Consider the following 21,661-nt stretch of genomic DNA (forward strand, 5'->3'; position numbering starts at 1 on the left):
ATAAACTCAATATCATATATATTCTATGATTATTCTAAAGTTTCACTTGTAAGTAGCCTTCAGTTGAACATATTTATCTAACACTGTCTATCTTGTTTTCTTCTTTTTATGTTAGGTGCCGCTTCACTCTACTGGATGGTGGAGGATCAGGCTGACTGCAACTGTACTGAATGGATGGCAGGGAAGCACAGCACACAGGAATTTATAAATGAAGAAGAGTGAATAAATGCACTTGCTGATAACAAGTTGTCAATGGTTATTTATGCAAGCTTGTGTAGCCTAAACCAGACATACCTAGGCCTAGCCAAATGTATCCTGGCTGTAGATAAAGCAGGGTATGAATTTCCCAATATTTTGCCAATCTAAGCTGTGCGAACGTCAGAGGGCGGGATCAGACGTGACTAGCTCCTTATAATATCGGAGCACCTCTCAGGTAATCAGACAACAACTGCAGTGAGTTGGGAGAGAGAAAGCAAGAACACATAGGCTACTACTGGCCAAATCCTCTCCAATTGTTAGAATTGGACTCTGGGCGTTTGGGAACAGCTGAGGGAGGAGGCTACTTGAAACTGTGAGTTTCGGTCGGTGTGAGCGAGCGGACTTTCAGTTGACAGTAATTAACACCCTTTTGAACAATCTAAGCTGTGCGAACGTCAGAGGGCGGTCTACGCTGATGCATCATCAGTGAGACAGGAGGACAGCTGCATGCAATTCCTAGCAGAATAAAAATAGTGGCGTCTGCTGAAGCGGCAGCATAAGCGGCAGCCCTCGTTTTAGCCAGCCACGGTTAAGACGGACACGGTCAAGACAAGCAAGTTTACCTGTGCAAGTTCACCGAGCACAGGCACCGACAAAGGCAAAAATGTGCCGTTCCACCATATCTGTTATCACCGGCCATCGCAGAAAACGGCATCATGCCAAAAGGGGCAGAAATCGCCTTAACCTCCAGGAACTTAAACGGTCCTCACCTACAGAAACCTCCTTCTCCATGGGCTTGTGGAACTGTCAATCCGCAGTCAACAAAACCCACTTCATAGCTGGCTATGCCAACCACCTTTCATTGGAACTCCTTGCTCTCACTGAGACTTGGATCAAACCAGAGAACACTGCCACCCCGGCTGCACTCTCCACTAACCTTACACTATCCCACACCCCTCGCCTATCTGGACGAGGGGGCGGGACGGGCCTGCTGATCTCCAACAAATGGAAATTCACCCCGCTACTGCCTTCAAACAAATATGTCTCATTCGAATTCCATGCCATCACAGTGATCGCCCCAGCAAAACTCTACGTGCTGGTCATCTACCGCCCTCCAGGCCAACTACGCGACTTTATTGACGAACTTGACACTCTGCTATCCTCCATCCCTGAGCATGACTGTCCGCTTCTTGTTCTCGGTGATATGAACATCCACTTAGATGCCCCAGGCTCAGCGGACTTTTTGGCCCTGGTCCACTCCTTTGACCTCGAACTGGTTCAAAGCCCACCGACTCACAAAGCTGGCAAAGAGCTTGACTTGATCTTCACTCGGAACTGCAGCACAGACACCCTCATGGTGACGCCTCTCCATCTTTCTGACCACTTCTTCATCCAGTTCAACGTCAGCCTGTCAGAACAGCCTCCGGCTCCTCAACCGATGGTCACGTTCCGCCGCAACATCCGGAACCTGTCTCCAATGCACTTCTCCTCTGTGGTTGCCTCCGGTCTACCTCCACTCAACACCTTCTCCTCTCTGGAGGTTAATGAAGCCACTGACTCGCTCTGCTCCACACTGACCTCGTGTCTAGACGAGCTGTGCCCTCTTACCACAAGGCCAGCTCGATCTAAACATTCTCATCCATGGCTAAATGATACCCTCCGATCGCAGCGCACCAAACTCAGAGCCGCGGAGAGGAAATGGCACAAATCCAAACTAGCTGACGACCTCAAAAACTACCAGACACTCCTGACCTCCTTCTCAGCCAGCATCACTGCTGCTAAGACTGCTTTCTACAATGACAAAATCAACAGCGCTACAGACACTCGAAAACTTTTCTCAACCTTCAAATCGCTACTCAACCCTCAGCTGCCTCCTCCTCCATCCAGCCTTACTGCAGATACCCTCGCCTCATTTTTTACAAACAAAGTGGCGGCAATCAGCAGTCAATTCTCTACATGCCCACTCAACGCATCTGACTCAGATACCGCACTCCTACAACCTCTAGGGACTGCTGGAACATCTTTTTCAGCATTCATGCCTCTCTCCGAGAGTGAAGTGTCCAGACTCCTGACATGCAGCCGTCCTACCACATGCTCGCTGGACCCTATACCTACGAGCCTACTTCAGTCCATCAGCCCGACCATCGCTCCAGCTATCACACATGTGATCAATGCCTCGCTAACCTCCGGCACATTTCCAACAGCGTTCAAAATGGCCCGGGTAACACCGTTACTTAAGAAAGCTTCTCTCAACCCTGCTCAAGTCGAGAACTACCGCCCTGTCTCACTACTGCCTTTCCTATCCAAAGGCATTGAACGAGCAGTCTCCAAACAGGTCTCTGACTTCCTTTCACAGAACAACCTTCTGGATCCAAATCAGTCTGGGTTCAAAAGCGGCCACTCTACCGAAACGGCTCTGCTGTCTGTAACAGAAGCCTTAAAAGAAGCCAGGGCGACCGCTCGGTCATCAGTACTCATTCTGCTTGACTTATCGGCTGCCTTTGACACGGTTAATCACCGTATCCTTCTCTCTATACTCGCTGACATGGGAATCTCCGGTTCTGCTCTCTCCTGGTTTGAATCCTACCTCACAGGACGCTCGTTTAACGTATCATGGCTTGGTCAGCTATCCGCACCTCACCATCTCACCACAGGGGTCCCCCAGGGCTCAGTGCTGGGCCCCCTCCTCTTTGCTATCTACACCACCTCCTTGGGACAGATTATCCGTTCGCACGGCTTCTCATACCACTGCTATGCAGACGACACACAGCTCTATCTGTCCTTTCCACCTGACGACCCCCTGGTTTCAGCACGGATCTCGGATTGCCTTTCAGACATAGCTACATGGATGAAGGCACACCACCTCCAGCTGAACCTCTCAAAGACTGAACTGCTGGTCATCCCAGCTAAACCTACCATACACCACGACATCAACATCAAATTTGACTCCCTGTCTGTTTCACCGACCAGGACTGCCAGAAATCTAGGAGTTGTTCTTGACAACCAACTAAACTTCTCAGATCATGTTGCCTCAGTCGCCCGGTCATGCCGTTTTGCACTCTACAACATACGGAAAATCAGGACTTACTTGACTCAAGATGCTACCCAACTTCTGGTTCAGGCAATAGTCATCTCACGACTCGACTACTGCAATGCCCTCCTGACAGGTCTCCCAGCCTGCGCAGTGAAACCACTTCAGATGATCCAGAACGCGGCGGCGCGCCTGGTCTACAACCAACCCAAAAGGGCACATGTTACCCCGCTGCTCATCCAGCTACACTGGCTACCTATGGCGGCCCGCATCAAATTCAAGTCTCTAACGCTTGCCTACAAAGTAGTCTCCGGTTCTGCTCCCACCTACTTGAATGCCCTCATACAGACTTACACTACCTCCAGACCGCTGCGCTCCTCTGACGAACGACGTCTAGCTCTACCACCGGTACGCTCAAGCCAATCCAAACTTTTCTCATCTGTTGTTCCTCGTTGGTGGAACACACTGCCAGTTCCTACAAGGGTAGGGACATCCTTTTCCACTTTCAAAAAACTCCTGAAGACCCAGCTCTTTAGAGAACATCTACTCTCATAGCAACACTTACAAGTCTTACTGATCCTAGCACTCACCAGCCGTTTTAAACTGACAAGTAACTGTTAAAAACAGCACTCACCGACGCACTTATTCTTACTGTACTCTAATGTTTTTTTTTAAACTGTCCTAAAATTGTGAGAATTGTTCTAAAAAACTTACTGTTTACCATGTTGTTAGTCGCTTTGGTTAAAAAGCGTCAGCCAAATGTAATGTAATGTAATGTAATGTAATGTAATTAATAGTGGTTTACTGCGGTTTAATATGAATTGAAATGCCATTGAAATCGCATTGATCTTTAGTTTGGTTGTAATTTCAACATTGTTTCAATATTCATTTTAATTGAAATACAATTTAAATTCAGCTGGTCTATAGTTAATAAATCAACATTGTTTCAATATTAACTGAGGGTGCAAACTGATGTTAAATCAACATCGAAATCCGACATTGATTCAATGATTTAACGTTGACAATGCAATGTTGATTTTACAGTTTCAATGCCCGTCTGCTATCTGGGTTGGATCCCATTTTTTCTCCCCTCCGTTGTTTCCCTCATGATCCAGTTGATTGCCAAAGGGTACAGGAATGAAAGTAGTAGACATCCCTGTTTGATGCCCGTCCTGACATTGAAGCTCTGGAAGAGTTGGCTTGCATGGATGACTTTGCATGATGTTTCTTCATATGAATTCTTAGTCATAGTGCTATAGTGTTGTCTACACTGTGAAATGCGTTCTCAAAGTTGATGAAGTTGATGTATAGTGACGCATTCCATTCGATGGATTTGTTGTTCAATGATGATGCGTAAAGTTACTATGTGGTCTGTGCACGAGCGAACTTTTCTGAATCCTGCTTTCTGGTCCCGGAGCCTCTTGTCTACGGCTTCCTGCAGACAATTGAGAATGACTTGGATCTTGCTGGGAATGGAGAGCATTATCAAAGTCAAAGTCAGCTTTATGTTCCTTTGAGTCCCTGCAAGCTCTGTTTCCTTGGCTAGTCTCTCCACCTGTGATCTCTTGTACCTCCTGATGTTTTTTTTTGCACTTTGTGGCATCTGTTGTAATCCTTTTGAGCTTCTGCTTTTCAGCTGATGTTTACCTTTCTTTGAGCTCTCTCCTCCGTTGATTTAACCCTGAAGAACATAGGTTTTATTTAACATACTCCACTGGGTGAGTTTTTTTGCGTCACTAGCGTTCTACGCTGATATTCTATAGTCATTATTAGGCGGCCTGCAATCTATGCAGTGTTTCTTGTTCACTTTTTTCGCATCGCATCGCAAACAACCACACCCACACACACACACACACACACACACACACACACAAATGTACTTAGCGGCCTTCTGCAGTTGTGGATGCCTGGTTGTTGTCTGGCAGACTATGCAATGCCTCCTTGTTCGAATACCCTGCTGAGATGTCTGTGCCACCAGTGATGGGAAGTGGCGAGCAGTGAGACGGACTGGGTTGTCGAGTGTTGGACGGCCACCACTTGGAGGCCTTCTCGCCATGGCTGTCAAGACCGTCTTTGTCGAGTCCAAGACCAGGATTAGTCAAGTCCAAGTCAAGACCGAGTCCACAATAAGAGAGACAGAGTCAAGGCTGAATAAACTAATTCTCAACACCACTTACATCTTGATCTCATCACATAGACTACATCAATAGAATAGGCCTAGCTCCTGAGCAACTAGCAGCTTTGAATAATGTAAAGGTTACAGTTGTTAAACTAATCTCAACATGACATTTACTGAGGGTAGAAAAAATGAAATCTTATAAACCTTATCTTATAGCCTAAACAAAGTAACACTGTCAGGCCTATGTTTTACCTCTAGTCTAGTGCGCTTTAAAAGCACAAGTAGGCTATTATGAGCAAGACTGAACCATAGAGATGGGTAAAATATAAATGCTGCATCATCTTGCCTATCCTATATCATTGAAAACACGATGGTGCAAATGTGTACTTTTATGGATGACAATTACAACTGATAGCATAGACATATATTTATGTGGAGAACTAGACAGTAGCCCTACTTGGCTGATGAGGCACTTAGCCAGGCAGCTGATGGCTGTCGGATGGACGGGCGATCTGGACTTTTCCCGAACGTATGGATAGCCAGTCAGCCCCTGGTTCAAGTTCAAGTAATTTAAGTAGTTTATTGTCACGTACTCATAAAAGGAATTCTAAGTAATGGAATTCTTTTGCTTTTGTAATGGGGTGTGTGGCGGAGGGGGGTGTACCTGTGTGTGTGTGGGGATAGGGTATGTTGTGTTTGGTTTGGGGGATGATGAAATGGTGTGTGTGTATGGGGGGAGGGTGGTGTGTGTGTTTGGGGGGTATGGTGTAATGGTGTGTAAGTGTACTGTATGTATAAGTAAGTATAAGTATACAGTCGTATGCAAAAGTTTGGGCACCCCTTACGAAAACCACTGCATCAGTTTGTCACTTGCTGAGCTTTTGAAGCAGCAATTTCATTTTAACATATGTTATACCTTATGGTAACAGAAACATCTCAGTAGTGAAATAACTTTTATTGGTCCAACAGAAACATATTTATGTGCATTTAAAGAAAAATAGGCATGTGCATAAATTTGGGCACCCCTAAGAAATAATTCCATTAATATTTAGTATTGCCTCCTTTTGCTGCAATAACGGCCTGTAGACGCCTCCTGTAGCGGGTCTGGCATGTGGTATTTTGGCCCATTCCTCCACACAAAACGCCTCTAGTTCAGTCAGGTTTCTTGGCCTCCGTGCGTGGACAGCCTTCTTCAAATACATCCATACATTTTTAATGATGTTAAGGTCTGGGGACTGGGATGGCCATTCCAGAACATTGAACTTGTGCTTCTGCATGAATTCCTTGGTGGATTTTGAACGGTGCTTAGGATCATTGTCCTGCTGAAAGATCCAACCCCGGCGTAGCTTCAACTTTGTGACTGACTCTTGAACATTCTTGTCAAGAATCTCCTGATACTGTAAGGAATTCATGTGGCCCTCAACTTTAACAAGTTTTCCAGTACCTGTGCTAGCCACACAGCCCCATAACATGATGGATCCTCCACCAAACTTTACAGTGGGCAACAAGTTCTTTTCATGGAATGCAGTGTGTTTTTTCCGCCATGCATACCTGTTCGTGTTATGACCAAATAACTCAATCTTGGTCTCATCTGACCACAGTATTTTGTTCCAAAATGCTTCTGGCTCGTCCAGATGTGCTTTTGCATACCTCATGCGACTCTTCTTGTGACGAACACTCAGGAAAGGCTTTTTGCGCCCTTCCCCCACCCTTCCAATTAGCTCTTCCTGGTGCAAAGTATGCTGGATTGTGGAACGGTCAACAACTACACCATCAGCAGCCAGATGTTGTAGCTCTCTGGAGGTGGTCTGTGGCTTCTCTGTGACTATTTTAACCATCCTTCGCCTGTGCCTTTCCCCTATTTTTCTCGGCCTACCACATCTTTCCTTCACACGGACTGTTCCTGTGGCCTTCCATTTCACAACTACATTTCTGTCTGTTTACAGTCTAAACCTGTCAGATAATTTTTTGTACCCTTCTCCTAATTCATAATGCTGGATTATCTTTAGCTTTCAGGTCAGTGGAGAGTTGTTTTGAGGTCCCCATGTTGCCACTCTCTAAGAAAGAACCTAGGACAAGCACAGCCAGCTATTACCTATGTTAAATAGCCTTTTTCATGATTAGTTCCACCTGTCTTTGTAATTGAAGGTCTAACAAGCTAATCAAAGCAGTTTTGTGCTGCAACCTGTCAGCTATAAATCCGTACAGGTCTTGAAATGAATGCTATTAAAAGGGTGCCCAAACTTTTGCACATCCCATTTTTTGCATTTTATTTTATTATAATAAAACTATGTAATGCTACTCTAAGAATTTTGGTCTGGAAAACACTCAAACGTCTACATCTTTGTAGGAAAACAAATCTTGTTGCTGTGATCTTCTATTATAAAGGAAGAGCAAATTGTCATGAAATCTCACAGGGGTGCCCAAACTTTTGCATACGACTGTATATATTCTTTTGATATTTGGTCTCTGGTTGGTCTCATTTATCCCAATCCGTGAATTAGTGAAACACACTCAGCACACAGTGAACACACAGTGAGATGAAGCACACACTAATCCCGGCGCAGTGAGCTGCCTGCAACAACAGCGGCGCTCAGCGAGCAGTGAAGGGTTAGGTGCCTTGCTCAAGGGCACTTCAGCCGTGCCTACTGGTTGGGGTTCGAACCGGCAACCCTCCGGTTACAAGTCTGAAGCGCTAACCAGTAGGCCACGGCTGCCCCTTTATGTGTGGGGCGGTGGTAGTGTAGTGGTTAAGGAGCTGGGCTAGCGTGCAGTAGCGTGAAAGTAGTCGGTTCAATTCCCAGCTTCCACCGTTGTGCCCTTGAGCAAGGCACTTAACCCCAAGTTGCTCCGGGGACAATGTGATCCCTTGTAATATAGCTGACATATTAAAGTCACTTTGGTCAAGAAGTGTCTGCTAAATGTAATGTAATATAATGTAATGTGTGTGTGTGAGGGGGTGGGGTGTAATGGTGTGTGTTGGTGGAAGGTGGGTAATGTATGTGTGTTGGGGTGTATGTGTGTTGGGGGGATTAATGGGTTGCGAGGGGAGGGGGGTGTAGCTGTGTGAGGGGTGGCTAATGGGAGTGCTAGGGTAATCATGTTGGTTGCTATGTTAGTTGCTAGACTGTCATTGAGGAAGTTGTTGCTAGGCTGTTGCTAGGGTATTTTACATGGTTGCTAGGCTGTTGCTAGGGTATTTAAGGTGGTTGCTAGGCTGTTGCTAGGGTAGTTACGGTGGTTGCTAGGTTAATCATATTTGTTGCTATGTTGGTTGTCATCATGGAAGTGGTTGATAGCAGGTTGTTGCCAGTGTTGGGCAAGTTAGTAGAAAATTAGTAATTAGTTACAGTTACTAGTTACTTCTTTCAAAAGTAATTGAATTACCTTACCAATTACTGTATATCAAAAGTAATTAGTTACTAGAGAAAGTAACTTTTGAGTTACTTTTAAGTCTGCTTTTAAAAATGTCAATATGAACAGTACTGAACAGTCACACACACAATAAACCTAATTTTTAGACCTATTTATTGTAGTTTCAACGGGCCTTCAAATCATGAGTTCTCAAACTTTTACAAGCTTAAAACATTCTACAATGCATGAAGGCCTCCCTGAGCTCATTTTGTGCCACCCTCACCATCTAGGTGGTTTGATAGATATGTACACTGCCTACTACTAGCCTTCTACTAGTAGTATACCTTAGGTTATCCTCATCCTGCTTTGAACACAGTTGTATTGCCTTTTAAGCACCACCAGTTTGGGAAAAGCCTGTGCTGCACAAGTGACTGACCTACCGAAATAAGTTCTAATGCGCATCCGAGGGTTTGGGGATATTGACGCACACTATGCAGAAGGTGCTCAACCTGTTGTTACTCTTCAGCTAATAAGGTGTTCCAGAGAGAAGTTGTATGTTCCGCTGCAGACAAATGAATCCATAACACCATGGACGTCAATTCCGATGTTAACATACCAGTGCAAATAACTCGCTGTAGTATGTACAGTAGGCTATTTGTGGAGATTTCTTTATTTGGTGAGTGAAATCCGCATTTTCACAGACAGATAGTTTGTTGGAATGGCTGAACAGTTAAACAGTTGAGTAGTTTAAATGGTTAAACAGTGAACTATAGTGAGGACTTTTATTTTGAAGTTTATGGGGACATTTTTAATAGTTTTGAATTCATAGTTTAAAAAGTATAAAAGTAACACATATGAAAAGTCATAGCAACCTGGTCCATTTGAAGATCTACGTTACAAAGCCTGAATGAAGTTTCTAAGTTAAGTATAAGTATATATACTTTTTTTTTAAACGGTTAAGTTAAATGCCGCTTAAATGCCCTTAAGTTAAACGGTTCAAGAGAAATTGCATATGGAAAAAGTTCCCAAGGAATTACCAGTGCATGAAAATGCAAAAAATATAATGTAAAATATCATACAGAGTAAAGACAAATAATGCAGAGATAGTTTAGTGTTAATTTCGTCAGACGAGACGAGAGGAAAAATGTTCGTCAACAACCTTTTTTTTCATGACTAAGACGAGACGATGACGAGACTGCACTAATGTCCTGAAACACTGACTAAGACTATCTTAAGATGCATTATTGTTGACGAAAAAAGACGGACTAAAATGTTTTGCATGAAATAAAAACTAAGATAAAATCTCTCTTCATTTTCATCTACAAAATGAGAAGACAGATTAGCTGTTACGTTTTCAAAATATTCCGAATGAGTTGGTTCATGCGCAGCAGCTTTCCTGTAGGCTAGTCTACGTGCTGTTGCTGCAACCCTGTGGCTGCAGCACAAAACTACATGGAACAAGAACACTGGAGATTTCTGCCAGAGTTAGCAAGCTAACTACCTAAGCTTTATGCCACAATGCTACATACCCAGAAGTTGAAGCTTCTCTCATACATATACAAATTAACATCCCCCAGAATGTCCATACGAAATTTTTCAGCAAGTAATGTCAACTATTTAACTAGTTACACTGATGATGCAAAGTTTGCTAGCAAGTAAGCTAATATGGAAAGTTCGCTAGCAAGTTAGCTAAGATGGAGAGTTTGTGTTGCGTTTGGGCGCATATCGCCATCTAGCGTGGCGGAGTAAAACATTCATACTTGGGTCTAAGACAGTGTTTCTCAAACTTTTTCAGATGAAGGACCACTTAACTAATCAATAAAAAAGAAACGAACGGACCACCTAGCTAAAACGGACCACCTAGCAGTATATTAGCCTACACAATACTCACTGAACCACCTTGCTTATTGTCTTTGCACTTTGCTTAATTGTGTCAGAGGATTCATATGATTTAAACTGGCATATCTGACATAGACAGTGTTGTAGAACTGTTTGAATTTACATACAAGTTGGTTCAATATTGCAAACAACCCATCTATATTATATTTTACCACGTCTGCTCGTGGACCACTTGGGATAGCTTGCGGACCACCAGTGGTCCCCGGACCACACTATGTGAAACACTGGTCTACGAAGATCATGACAGTAGTCCAGTCAAATCTTTTACTGTCTATGGTCAAATCCCAGCCGAGCTATAACTGTATGCATGTAAACATTGACTGAAAAAAAATCAGAATGAGTAATTATAACAGACGAGTAGCCCTGTGGACACACAATATTGTTAGAAAATTGAGATGTGTGAAACACTATTTGACTGAAATGGTAATCAGAAATAATTTGTTATAAAAAAAGACTAAAATGTTTTGACTAAAACTGACTAAGACTAAGATAGCTTTAGTTTTCTTTTGACTAAAACTAGACTAAAATGACGAGACTTTTAGTTGACTAAAACTTGACTAACAAAAATGATACTTGAATGACTAAATATGACAAAGACTAAAAAGGACATTTCGTCACAAGACTAAGACTAAGACTAAATTAAAAATAGGTGACAAAATTAACACTAAGATAGTTACAATAGTGTTGCTAGGGTACATATGATGGTTGCTATTCCAAATAAATTGTTTGCAATGCTGGTTGCTAGGGTAATCATGTTGTCATTGCAAGGTTGACATAGTGGTGATTGCTAAGGTGTTGCTATGATAATTCAGATTGCTAGGTTGTTGCTAGGGAACATCAGGTGGTTGCTATGCAAAATAAAGTGGTTGCTATGATGGTTGCTATGGTTGTTCTTCCATTGACTAGGGTCATTAAGATGGTTGCTAGGGTAGTTGTGGTGGTTGCTATAATAACTCAAGTGGTTACTAGGTTGGTTGCTAGGGTAATCATGTTGATTGCTATTGTTGTGGTGGTTGCTATGCTGGTTGCTAGGTTATTCTCAATGGTTGCTATATTGGTTGCTAGGTTGTGACTGTGGAAGTGGTTGCTAGGCTGTTGCTAGGGTATTTTTCATGCTTGCTAGGCGGTTGCTAGGGTACTTGAGGTGGTTGCTAGGCTGTTGCTAGGGTAGTTATGGTGATTGCTATGCTGATTGCTAGGTTAATTTCATTGGTTGCTATATGGGTTGCTAGGTTGAAACTGTGGAAGTAGTTGTTATGCTGTTGCTAGGGTATTTTACATGGTTGCTAGGCTGTTGCTAGGGTACTTGAGGTTTTTGCTAGGCTGTTGCTATGTTAGTTGTGGTGGTTGCTATGCTGGTTGCTAGGTTAATTTAATTGGCTGCTAGTAACTGTAACCTGTAACTGTGGAAGTGGTTGCTAGGCTATTGCAAGGGTATTTGTCATGGTTGCTATGGTTTATGGTTGTTTTTAGCCTAATAAAATAAGAAATGAAAATGAGGGGAAAAGCAATTATAAAACAATAATGTCCAATGACATGGTAAGACTACATTAAGGAGAATATCAATAATAAACAATAAGTCGAATTAATGTCAAATTAATCAACAGCCTAATAAAAAAAAAAAATATTATACAAACAGGAATGTCTTTAGACCCCTCTTAAACGACCCAAAACTACCACAGGAACGGAGAGCACTGGGCAACTCATTCCACCAACATGGAACCACTGAGAAATAGAGTCTTGAATTAGACCTAGTTTTTATGACTGGTCGACATAACAGACGCTCATCAGAAGACCACAGTGGGCGGTTGGGGATGTAAGGCTTGATTATTAAGTTAAAATAACTAGGAGCAGATCCAGTCAGTGTCCTATAGGCCAAAGTAAGAGATTTAAATTTAATTCTGGCTATTATAGGGAGCCAATGGAGAGTAACTAGGAGAGGAGTTACATGTGTCCTCTTTGGCTGATTGAAGACCAGGCGTGCTCCAGCATTCTAAATCAGCTGTAATGATCTTATTACACAAGCAGATAAGGCAGCTAATACTGAATTACAATAGTCCATCTTAGAGATGACCATGGTCTGAACAAGAAGTTGTGTGGAACATTTAGTTTAGTTGTGGTGATTGTTATGCTGGTTGCTAAGTTAATCTCATTGGTTGCTATATTGGTTGTAACTGTGGAAGTGGTTGCTAGGCTGTTGCTAGGGTGGTTCTCATGGTTGGTAGGCTGTTGCTAGGGTACTTGAGGTGGTTGCTAGGGTAGTTATAGTGGTTGCTAGGCTGTTGCTAGGGTAGTTATAGTAGTTGCTATTCTGGTTACTAGGGTAATCATGTTGGTTGCTATGTTAGTTGCTAGGTTGTCATCGTGGGATTGGTTGATAGGTTGTTGCTAGGGTACTAAAGGTGGTTTCTAGGCTGTTGCAAGGTTAGTTGTGGTGGTTGCTATGCTGGTTGCTAGGTTAATCATGTTGGTTGCTATGTTGGTTGCTAGATTTTAACTGTGAAAGTGGTTGCTAGGTTGTTGCTAGGGTACTTGAGGTCATTGCTAGGTTGTTGCTAGGGTGTCCATGATGGCTACTATCAGAAATAAAGGAGTTACTACAGTGGTCTGCTAATATAATCATGTTGCTTTCTATGGAAACTGACATAGATGCTCAATTCCAATGGTTGCTATATTGGTTGCTAGGTAGGTGGTGGTTTAATGTAGTTGGCTGGAGGATTAGTTGAGGATAACTGAGTTGGAATGACTGAACAGTTAAATAGTTGAGTAGTTTAAATGGTTAAATTGTTTAACAGTGAATTATTGTAGTGAGGACTTTTATTTTGAAACAGTTTCGGGCAGAGGAAACAGTTGAACAGGATCTGTAGTCTTAAGAGAGCCAGATTAGCCTATTTCACAAGATGGGGCCGCTGTGTAAATCAACTTCCTGTGGAAGAGCACTGTCCCATAGACAGCAAAAGAAAATTCCACAGGAAAGACAGAAACAGGAAGACGTTTTACCCTGCTAATTAAGGTATCATTAACATCAATGAGGCCGGACACCTGGACACTGTGAAATTGGTCTATTGTATGCTTAAAGCCTGAAAGAGCGACAGTTGCTGCAGGTGGCCCGAACACCTGACACAGGATTATAATTGCTATCGTGATGTCATAATGGCCAATGTTAAGTCTATGGGGGGTTTTGAAATAGTTTTAATTCACAGTTTAAAAAGTATAAAAGTTACAAATATGAAAAGTCATAGCAATCTGGTCCATTTGAAGACCTACTTTACGAATTTGAATGAAGTTTCTATGTTAACGGGTTCAAGAGAAATTGCGTACGGAAAAAGTGGTAATCGGAATAATAAGAAGAAGCCTAGGAAGAACAGTACAGTGCATTTTTATGCACTGTAATAATAAGAAGACGACTTTGGATAATTTTCATGCACTGTAAAAATAAAAAAAAAAGCCTGAGGAGGTTTGAGGTTTATTAGGTATGAGGAAGAGAATGACAGTTCAGCATCCTGGTGGCTTGTGGATAGAAACCGTCTTTGTATCTGCTAGTACAGGTCCGCATGCTCTTGTACCTTCTACCAGATGGTAGGAGGGTGAAGAGACTGGCTGGGATAACTGGGGTCAGCAAGGATCCGCTTGGTCTTTCTCTTGCAGTGCTGGCTGTAAAGGTCCTGAATAGTTAGTAACTCAGTCCTTGTAATGCGCTGCGCTGACCTGACATGATGACATGACCACCACATGATGCACCGAATTTGACAGGTTTGGACTGAAGACAGGCCATTTTAGCACCTGGACTCTTCCTCTATGGTGGAATACTGTTTAAATATGTGCAGAATTCATTTTGGCATTGTTCTCCTGAAATGTTCAAGGTCTTCCCTAGCCTAGGTTTTCCCATGCTGCCTTACGTTTGCGATTTTATTCACGCTGCTAGGCAGCCTGGATTCCATGGACTTCGTTTTCACCTCAACGAAGGAACCAATCACAGAATGGAGGGGGGACAGCAAGACGATGACGACACACCGAAGCGGTTATGAGCTACGTACAGACGCATTCGATAGACATTCGTAGCGCCGCCCTCTGGGCATTCGTAAACCACGTTTCAAATACAAAAAAATGTACATGTAGTTCCCAGACCCCATCTCAATGAGATGAGGTTTGGCGTTAGCCATGCTAGGTCTTACCTGGAAAAGACATTGGCTGGATAGCAGTATATGTTGCTCAAAACATGTATACATTATTCAGAATTGATTGTGCCTTGCCAGATGTGCAAGATGCCCATGCTGTAGACACTAATGCTCGAACTGAGCACTGACACAAGATGGATAGCTTTGATACTTGGATAGGCCCTCTCATCTTTAGCCCAGATGAGTCCATCATTTCTAAAAAGATTGCACATTTTGATTGGTCTAACCACAGTACATTTTTCCCACATTACCTCAGTCCATTTTAAACAAGCTCAGACCCTGAGCTCATACAATGAATTACAGAAACAGGTCTGGTTTTAATGCAGTGCCATCAGAGGTCCAAAAGACCACGGCCATCCAATGTTGTTTTTCAGCTCTGTCCCTGGTTTGCCAAGATTTCTCTGGATACTCTGAATATTTTAATGATATTATGTACTTTAGATGATGAACTCCCCAAATACGTCACAATTTCATGTACATTGTTGCAGATTTGCACAGAGTGACAAAGATCCTTTCATCTTTACTTCTAAGAGACTCTGCTTCTATGGGATGCTCTTTTTCATACCCAATCATGTTGCCAGTCACCCTAATTAGTTGTGAAACATTCCTCCTTTGATATGTTGTCGGTGTCCTTTTTGTCGGAGTTTATGAGATTTGCAGATTATTACATTGTGTTTTTATTTGTATTTTACACAACGTCCGAGCTTTTTCTGATTTGGCGTTGGAGTACTTCTGGATAGTACAATACAGTGTTACATAAGGCTTTGAAAAATTACAAATACAGCAGCTCATATGTATCAGACTTACCTTGAATTCATTCTCATGGTCTTTAGGGCCTTTGTGGAAGGGCCTGTCATAGCGGAACCGCCTTACATTGTTCACACGATAGAAACTCTTAATGCGGTCAGGCACACGGTCCAACTGCAGGACGTCCAAACTCTCAGGAATGGGATTGACTGCATAGATTTGCAAATCTGTGGACTTTTGTCAAGAAAATTATTCCAGCAAAGGTATAGCAGTTCAGTGAACTAATAACAATTATATAAAATCTACCAAACAATCAAAATGAAGCCTTTGATATCTGGGACCCTCTATAAATATTTCTATTTTAATGGACATGAAATCATGTATCTGAATGCTGGTTTTCGATAAATGGAAATGAAGCCATACTGTAGATACACCTGACTTTGTGAGATTGCAACATTACCATTGTTAACAGTAGTTTACTGCTATAACATTATAATATAGACCTTTCCACCAATAATTTGCTGTAAATTCTACAATAGAGCTTTTATAGTGCATTTTTGTGTGATGTCTATTACGGTTAGCTCAATGTAAGGGAGTGTTTGGGTGGTTGAATGAAGCTCACAGAGCAATTTGCAGACCTGCCAACTTGTTGACTATGCAAAACATTTAACCAAAGTACACGGTAGTTTGACCAGACAATGTTTAGACAGACTCTGGTTTGATAAATTTCGCTGTAGGCTACTCAAGTCTTCACCGACAATTAAAAATAGGGGCAGTCTGGACAAAACATGACATTTTCTGAGGTGTTTATGAACAAATAACAATTGAGACTGGTGCACTTCAGTAGGTCCTGTGTCCATATAAGGCCATATTTGTTGTTTTACAAATGACATGTCAGAAAAACATGTAAAAAACAGATTAATCACATTTAACCCCCATATCTGCCCAGCATCAGCTACATCAAATAGTTTGTCTGTGTTGCAGTGATATTTAGTAGGCTATGTCTCCTTTTACTGTATGTGTGTTTGATGTGGAGCAAGCACCAATATGTCTTGGTTGTTAGATATTATATCTATAGTCTCATCTTGGTACAGTATTATTCATACATTTTCGAGCTTGAGGTGAACAACCTTAATCTGGAAGCCAGTGCGAATTTAATCCCAATCCACCATCGACTTAAAAGACGTCTTTTGGTTATAGGTCAGGTAGTTTACAGATTCAGGTTCCACCTGAATACCCTCGCAATGAGGGTCACTCTCACTTCTCAGTGAGTGGCAAGAATTCTGGTGGTTGCATATGCATTTTGCCTGAGCTAGATCTGATTTGCTTCCAGAAAATGCTCTGGCTGATCTTTGCAGTGGTGATGGTGGTACTATTCAGTCTCCTCAGAGCCCACCCCCTGCAGTAGTGGCTGAAAGGGCCTCTCTCAGGAGAATGGAGACTGCACCCAGAGGTGGTGGCGAATTTGTGGGCTCGCTTTGGTATAGCCCTCTTTGCATCGAGTGAGATGACCAATTGCCAGATGTGGCTTTCCCTAAGTTATCCGAGAGGCCCGTTGGGCCTAGATGTGTTGTCTCAAGAGAAGCCGGAAGAATTGCTATATCCCTTTCCCCCCTCTATCCTTGATCCCTCATATGTTGAACAGTCTCTCAAGAGGGCTAAAGAGTTCTGTTAGTGGCACCGCAGTAGCCAGGGAGACATTGGTTTCCGGCCCTTCTTTCCTTGGTCCACGGTGACCAGTGGTGGGTAGTAATGGTTTACAAGTAACGCAAATGAGTAAAAAAGAAATTATTTTTCAAACGTTCCGTTCCGAACGGTTCAGGTAGGCCTATGTTTAACATTTTCGTTCTTGCATGTGTTCCGCCACCAACATATCGGTCCTGAACCGGTTTGGAACGCAAAATATCGTTCGTTCTTAAAGTTCCGGCAGTGTTTGGCGGGCCTATCAAGTCTATTTTTGTGGACTTTACCTTAGAATAGACGTACTCATTATTTCCCCTTGATTTAGCCTATACCGTAGCTATGCCCAAAAATAATAAATCACAGGCGGCATCCAAAAATATTTAGATGGGCTATCCATCCTATGGCCTAACCTATGCCTATAAATAATTTCTTATCAAAAATATTTCTGGATACGTGCTAAACTCCTTACCTGGTTGTAGCCTAAGTTTTATCCATATGGAGATCTTCAAAGGCTTGCGCTATAATTCCAACCCTGTTTATAAACGAACCTGTCTGTTGCTGACAAGGCCTATCTCAAATTTCCCGTTTAACTCTTCTACATAGAATAGGCTATAATTGCGCAAACATTTCAAATCCCGACTTTAAAATGACAAGGCGTGGACAGGCAAAATAGGCTATTACGCATAGGCTACAAACAATTTCCAAATCAGTTTCAGTAGCCTACGCTATGAGCTGGCCTAAGATCCGAAGTGGCAGACGGATAGGTTACATTACAACAGCAAGACAAAATATACACATTTGGACCAAAGGTCCATTTATTCGTTTTTTTTTTTCAAACTGCAAAAATCAAATTATTAGGCTGTTCGCCTACAATCAAACGAGTAGAACACTTAGGATATGCTTTTGTGAAATTTTATAAAATATTATTATTAACCGGTTTTGTGGATTTCAGAATAACGTTTCTGTTCCGGAACAGTTGAAGACCATTTTGTTTTCGTTTCCGTTTCCGCTCCTCGTAAAATTCCGTAACAGTCTGTTCGTTTTCGGTTTTCGTTCCTTGAACCGGTTCGGAGCCCTGGTAACAAGTACTTTCCACGTAAAGTACACATATCTTCGTTGACTGGAATACAAGCATACACGTTAGTGACGCACCCTCCCTACAGTGGGCAGTGCTTCGACTTGGCCAGCTTCACTCGCGGTCCGCGCGTGGGATCACGCGGCATCACGCGACTTTAATTTGTATTTTTCCAGTGACGCTGCAATGACGCTGCAACAACCGGCAGAGGTCTCAAGTGAGCAGGGTGTCTCGTAAAAAGAAATGGAGCTGGAAAACCCTAAAGAGACTTTTCACTACAGACTTTAGCAGACTGGTTTAGAAATAATTTAATAGCCAGAAATATGCCTGCCCTGCCCTAATAAAGAAATATTTGGTTAACAGCAAGTGAATCCCATTTGCAAGAAGTAGGGCAAATTAATTTACGAAACCAAAACATGGGTCATAGTTGTCTAAGCCTCTATAGCGTAGGCCTAGCCTGTTAAAAACGTCGCAGAAGCCTACCCATGGCTACAGATTAATTCTGAACAGTTATTTCTCTACTGGCTCAATTATCACACCACTGTTTTGATTTGCGTAGTTGCGTTAACCCAACACTGACAATAATGTAGACAGCAAATTTCGATTTCCGTTACCACCGTGTAGTCAAGCCTTAAGCCATACCCAAGTAGCCTAAATCGAGGTAAATCGAGCTTTTTCAGAAGGGGCGGCAAACAGAGCGATGTACAGTGGCAGAGCGACGCACAGTGGCTGAAAGTGGTACTAAAGCTTCACGCAGCTTCACGCCTCGTAATGCGCGACTGAAGTGGCCATTTGAAAGCGATGCCCACTGTATACTCAATTCATGTATGTCGGTTGTTTTGAAGATTAAGATTTTCCCTAACAAAATAATGATGTTCTGAAGAGCGTGAGCTTCTGCTGAAAGATCACCCAGAAGCACTGTGAGAAGATCCAATCGCAATATTACATCATAACCCAATAATCACCTTTCCACTTCAATCCAAAACAAAGCAACTGGTGAGCAATACCAGAATAAACGATCTGTTGTCTCCTCCTCCTCCTTACAGAATCGACAACTTGGTGTTAACTCCTTCCCCCAAATCCATAACATTTTTTTCGTAGCTAAATATTTATAGATTAATTTATATTGAAAATATCTTGCTCTTGTATCTATTGTTGTTCCATACAAAGTTGTGAAGACTTGCTTCCATGATATTGGTATGTCTAGCAATCTTTCCCAACTGTCAAAAATATTATAGGGTATTGCCACCAGATTTTTAGCTTGTAGATAAAAATTATACAGTTCTTTATTAACCTTTGCTTTTTTTAGCCACCTGGTCTGTTTTATACATGTAATGAGTATGACATAAATCCCCCTTCTTCCTTTATAATATCTTTTACAAACATTATACCTTTTTCAAACATTTGCTTCAAGAACATTGTAGCACCTCCACTCAGTTTAGAGTTAATCCATAGCATCTGTTGTAAAATTTGGTCATTGTTTTCTGGAGGATGGTACTGAAAGTGCAGCCAACTTTGCAGTGCCTCTGTCAAAAAGGACGATACAGTTCAGAAAAAATATCCTTCATTAAAAAAAACTGTGAGGGTTGTATTTGTATTAAATGGAAATAGTTTTCAAACATAAAATGAGCCTTTCCTAAGAGTCTACTAGAAAACCACTCCTTATTGAAATATAATTTGGGAATGAGGGAGGCCTTTAATGATAGGTTCATAGCCTTCAAGTTCAGCAATTTTGTACCACCTACATTATAGTCATTATATAGATATGTGCGTTTGATTTTATCTTTCTTTCCATTCCATATGAATTTAAATATTTGTTGTTCATATTCCTTATAAAACGTTTCTGCCGGTGTTGGTAGAGCCAGGATCAGGTAAGTAAACTGTGACACATTCAGTGTATTTACAAGCGTTGTTTTACCAAAGATGGTCAGTTTATTTCCATGTCAGGGCTGTAAAATTTTTGAGAGCTTTTTTAATTTGATGTTAAAGTTAAGAGTGGCTATTTCTTTCATATTCTCTGGTATATGGATACCTAATACATCAATGTCTCCATCTGTCCATTTCACTGGCATTTCACATGGTAGTTTGAAATTTGTATATTTTAGTGAACCTAATCTCATTATTTGACATTTTCCATAATTAGGCTTTAATCCAGATATTTTTGTAAAGTGATCCATATCATTTATGAGGTTTTGCAAGGATGTTATATCTGGTCTGATCATGAAGGTTGTATCATCTGCATACATTAATAGTTTTTATGCCATTTAATTGCAAACCTCTGATGTTTTCATTAGATCTTATTCTTTCTGCCAATATTTCAATAGCTATGATGAATAAATACGGAGATAGGGGACATCCTTGTTTCACTCCTCTTTCCAGAGTGATAGGTTGTGTTGCGCCTGTTTGCACAATTTCACAAATAATCATATGTGATTAATAATATGACAAATAATCCCTGTGCACGGGGACCGAAACAATGCATGCCAACTTTTTCCGTGTTTCTCACGTATTTTAACTTCCCCTCGCTGTCTTGCCGTTTTAATGTTTTCCCGTAGAATATCCCATATTTTAATACTCTAATTAATAACTGGCTATTTATATTTTTCTGTGAAATAAGCAAATGTATTTGTTCAACTTTATGAAGCAGAATTACGCACTAGGCTACTTGGAACATAACACATTTGACAAAGGACAGATGTATGTTATAGTGACAAAATATTAACTTTCAGTGTTTTACGATGTCTTTGTCATGGGGAAGTTTTTTTCCCCATGCATTTATTCTAGGCTAATGTCAGTGACTGCCATGAGAGAAGCGGGTTCTGTGTTTCGTTCATGTCAGTGACTGACGCGAGAGAAGCGGGGTCTGTGTTGCGTTGCGTTAATTTATTTTCAATTGGGCATGCCGTGCCGTGTCGTCCACAGCTCAGTTCTGACAAAGCCGAATTTACTCCTTTTGAAACGATGAGTGTGCGCATTTGTATGGCTATATTGCTTGACAGGGGGGATCCCAAGCAGCTTTCAGCCATAAGGCTACTTTGAGAACATTTCCTAATTCACCCGACACTAATATTAAAAATTTTTGAAAACTATTTCGGCATAGCCTATTAACTGACCACCCGATTCACGTTGACTGGGGGGCAGGGGGGGTCATCAGACATTTGTGCCCAGTTAATCCGGCCCTGCCCCCAACAAATCACACCTTCCCACCAGCTGTGACAGCTTAAAAGAAGTCAAGAGGACTCCTAACTCAAAGACCTATTCACAAACCAGTTTTGTGGCATTTTGCCTGTTTTGAAATCCTATGCGACTACAGGAGCTTCCAATCGTGAGGAAGCAATTTTGCATTGTAGGCATAACTAACGTGCACTAACGCCACC

At 42.0% G+C, this 21,661-nt stretch overlaps 1 protein-coding gene across 1 annotated transcript in view; it reads right to left on the reverse strand.

Moving 5' to 3' along the window:
* dock3 (dedicator of cytokinesis 3) overlaps nucleotides 1-21,661 on the reverse strand; it is a 576,384-nt gene that overhangs the window by 142,111 nt on the left and 412,612 nt on the right. The window contains exon 44 of the mRNA XM_042088883.1: nucleotides 15,587-15,753. Coding sequence (XP_041944817.1) covers nucleotides 15,587-15,753 — 167 coding nt within the window. The remainder of the gene's footprint in view (nucleotides 1-15,586; nucleotides 15,754-21,661) is intronic.

This window comes from Alosa sapidissima, chromosome 4, assembly GCF_018492685.1.
Source record: "Alosa sapidissima isolate fAloSap1 chromosome 4, fAloSap1.pri, whole genome shotgun sequence".
Lineage (NCBI taxonomy): Eukaryota > Metazoa > Chordata > Actinopteri > Clupeiformes > Clupeidae > Alosa > Alosa sapidissima.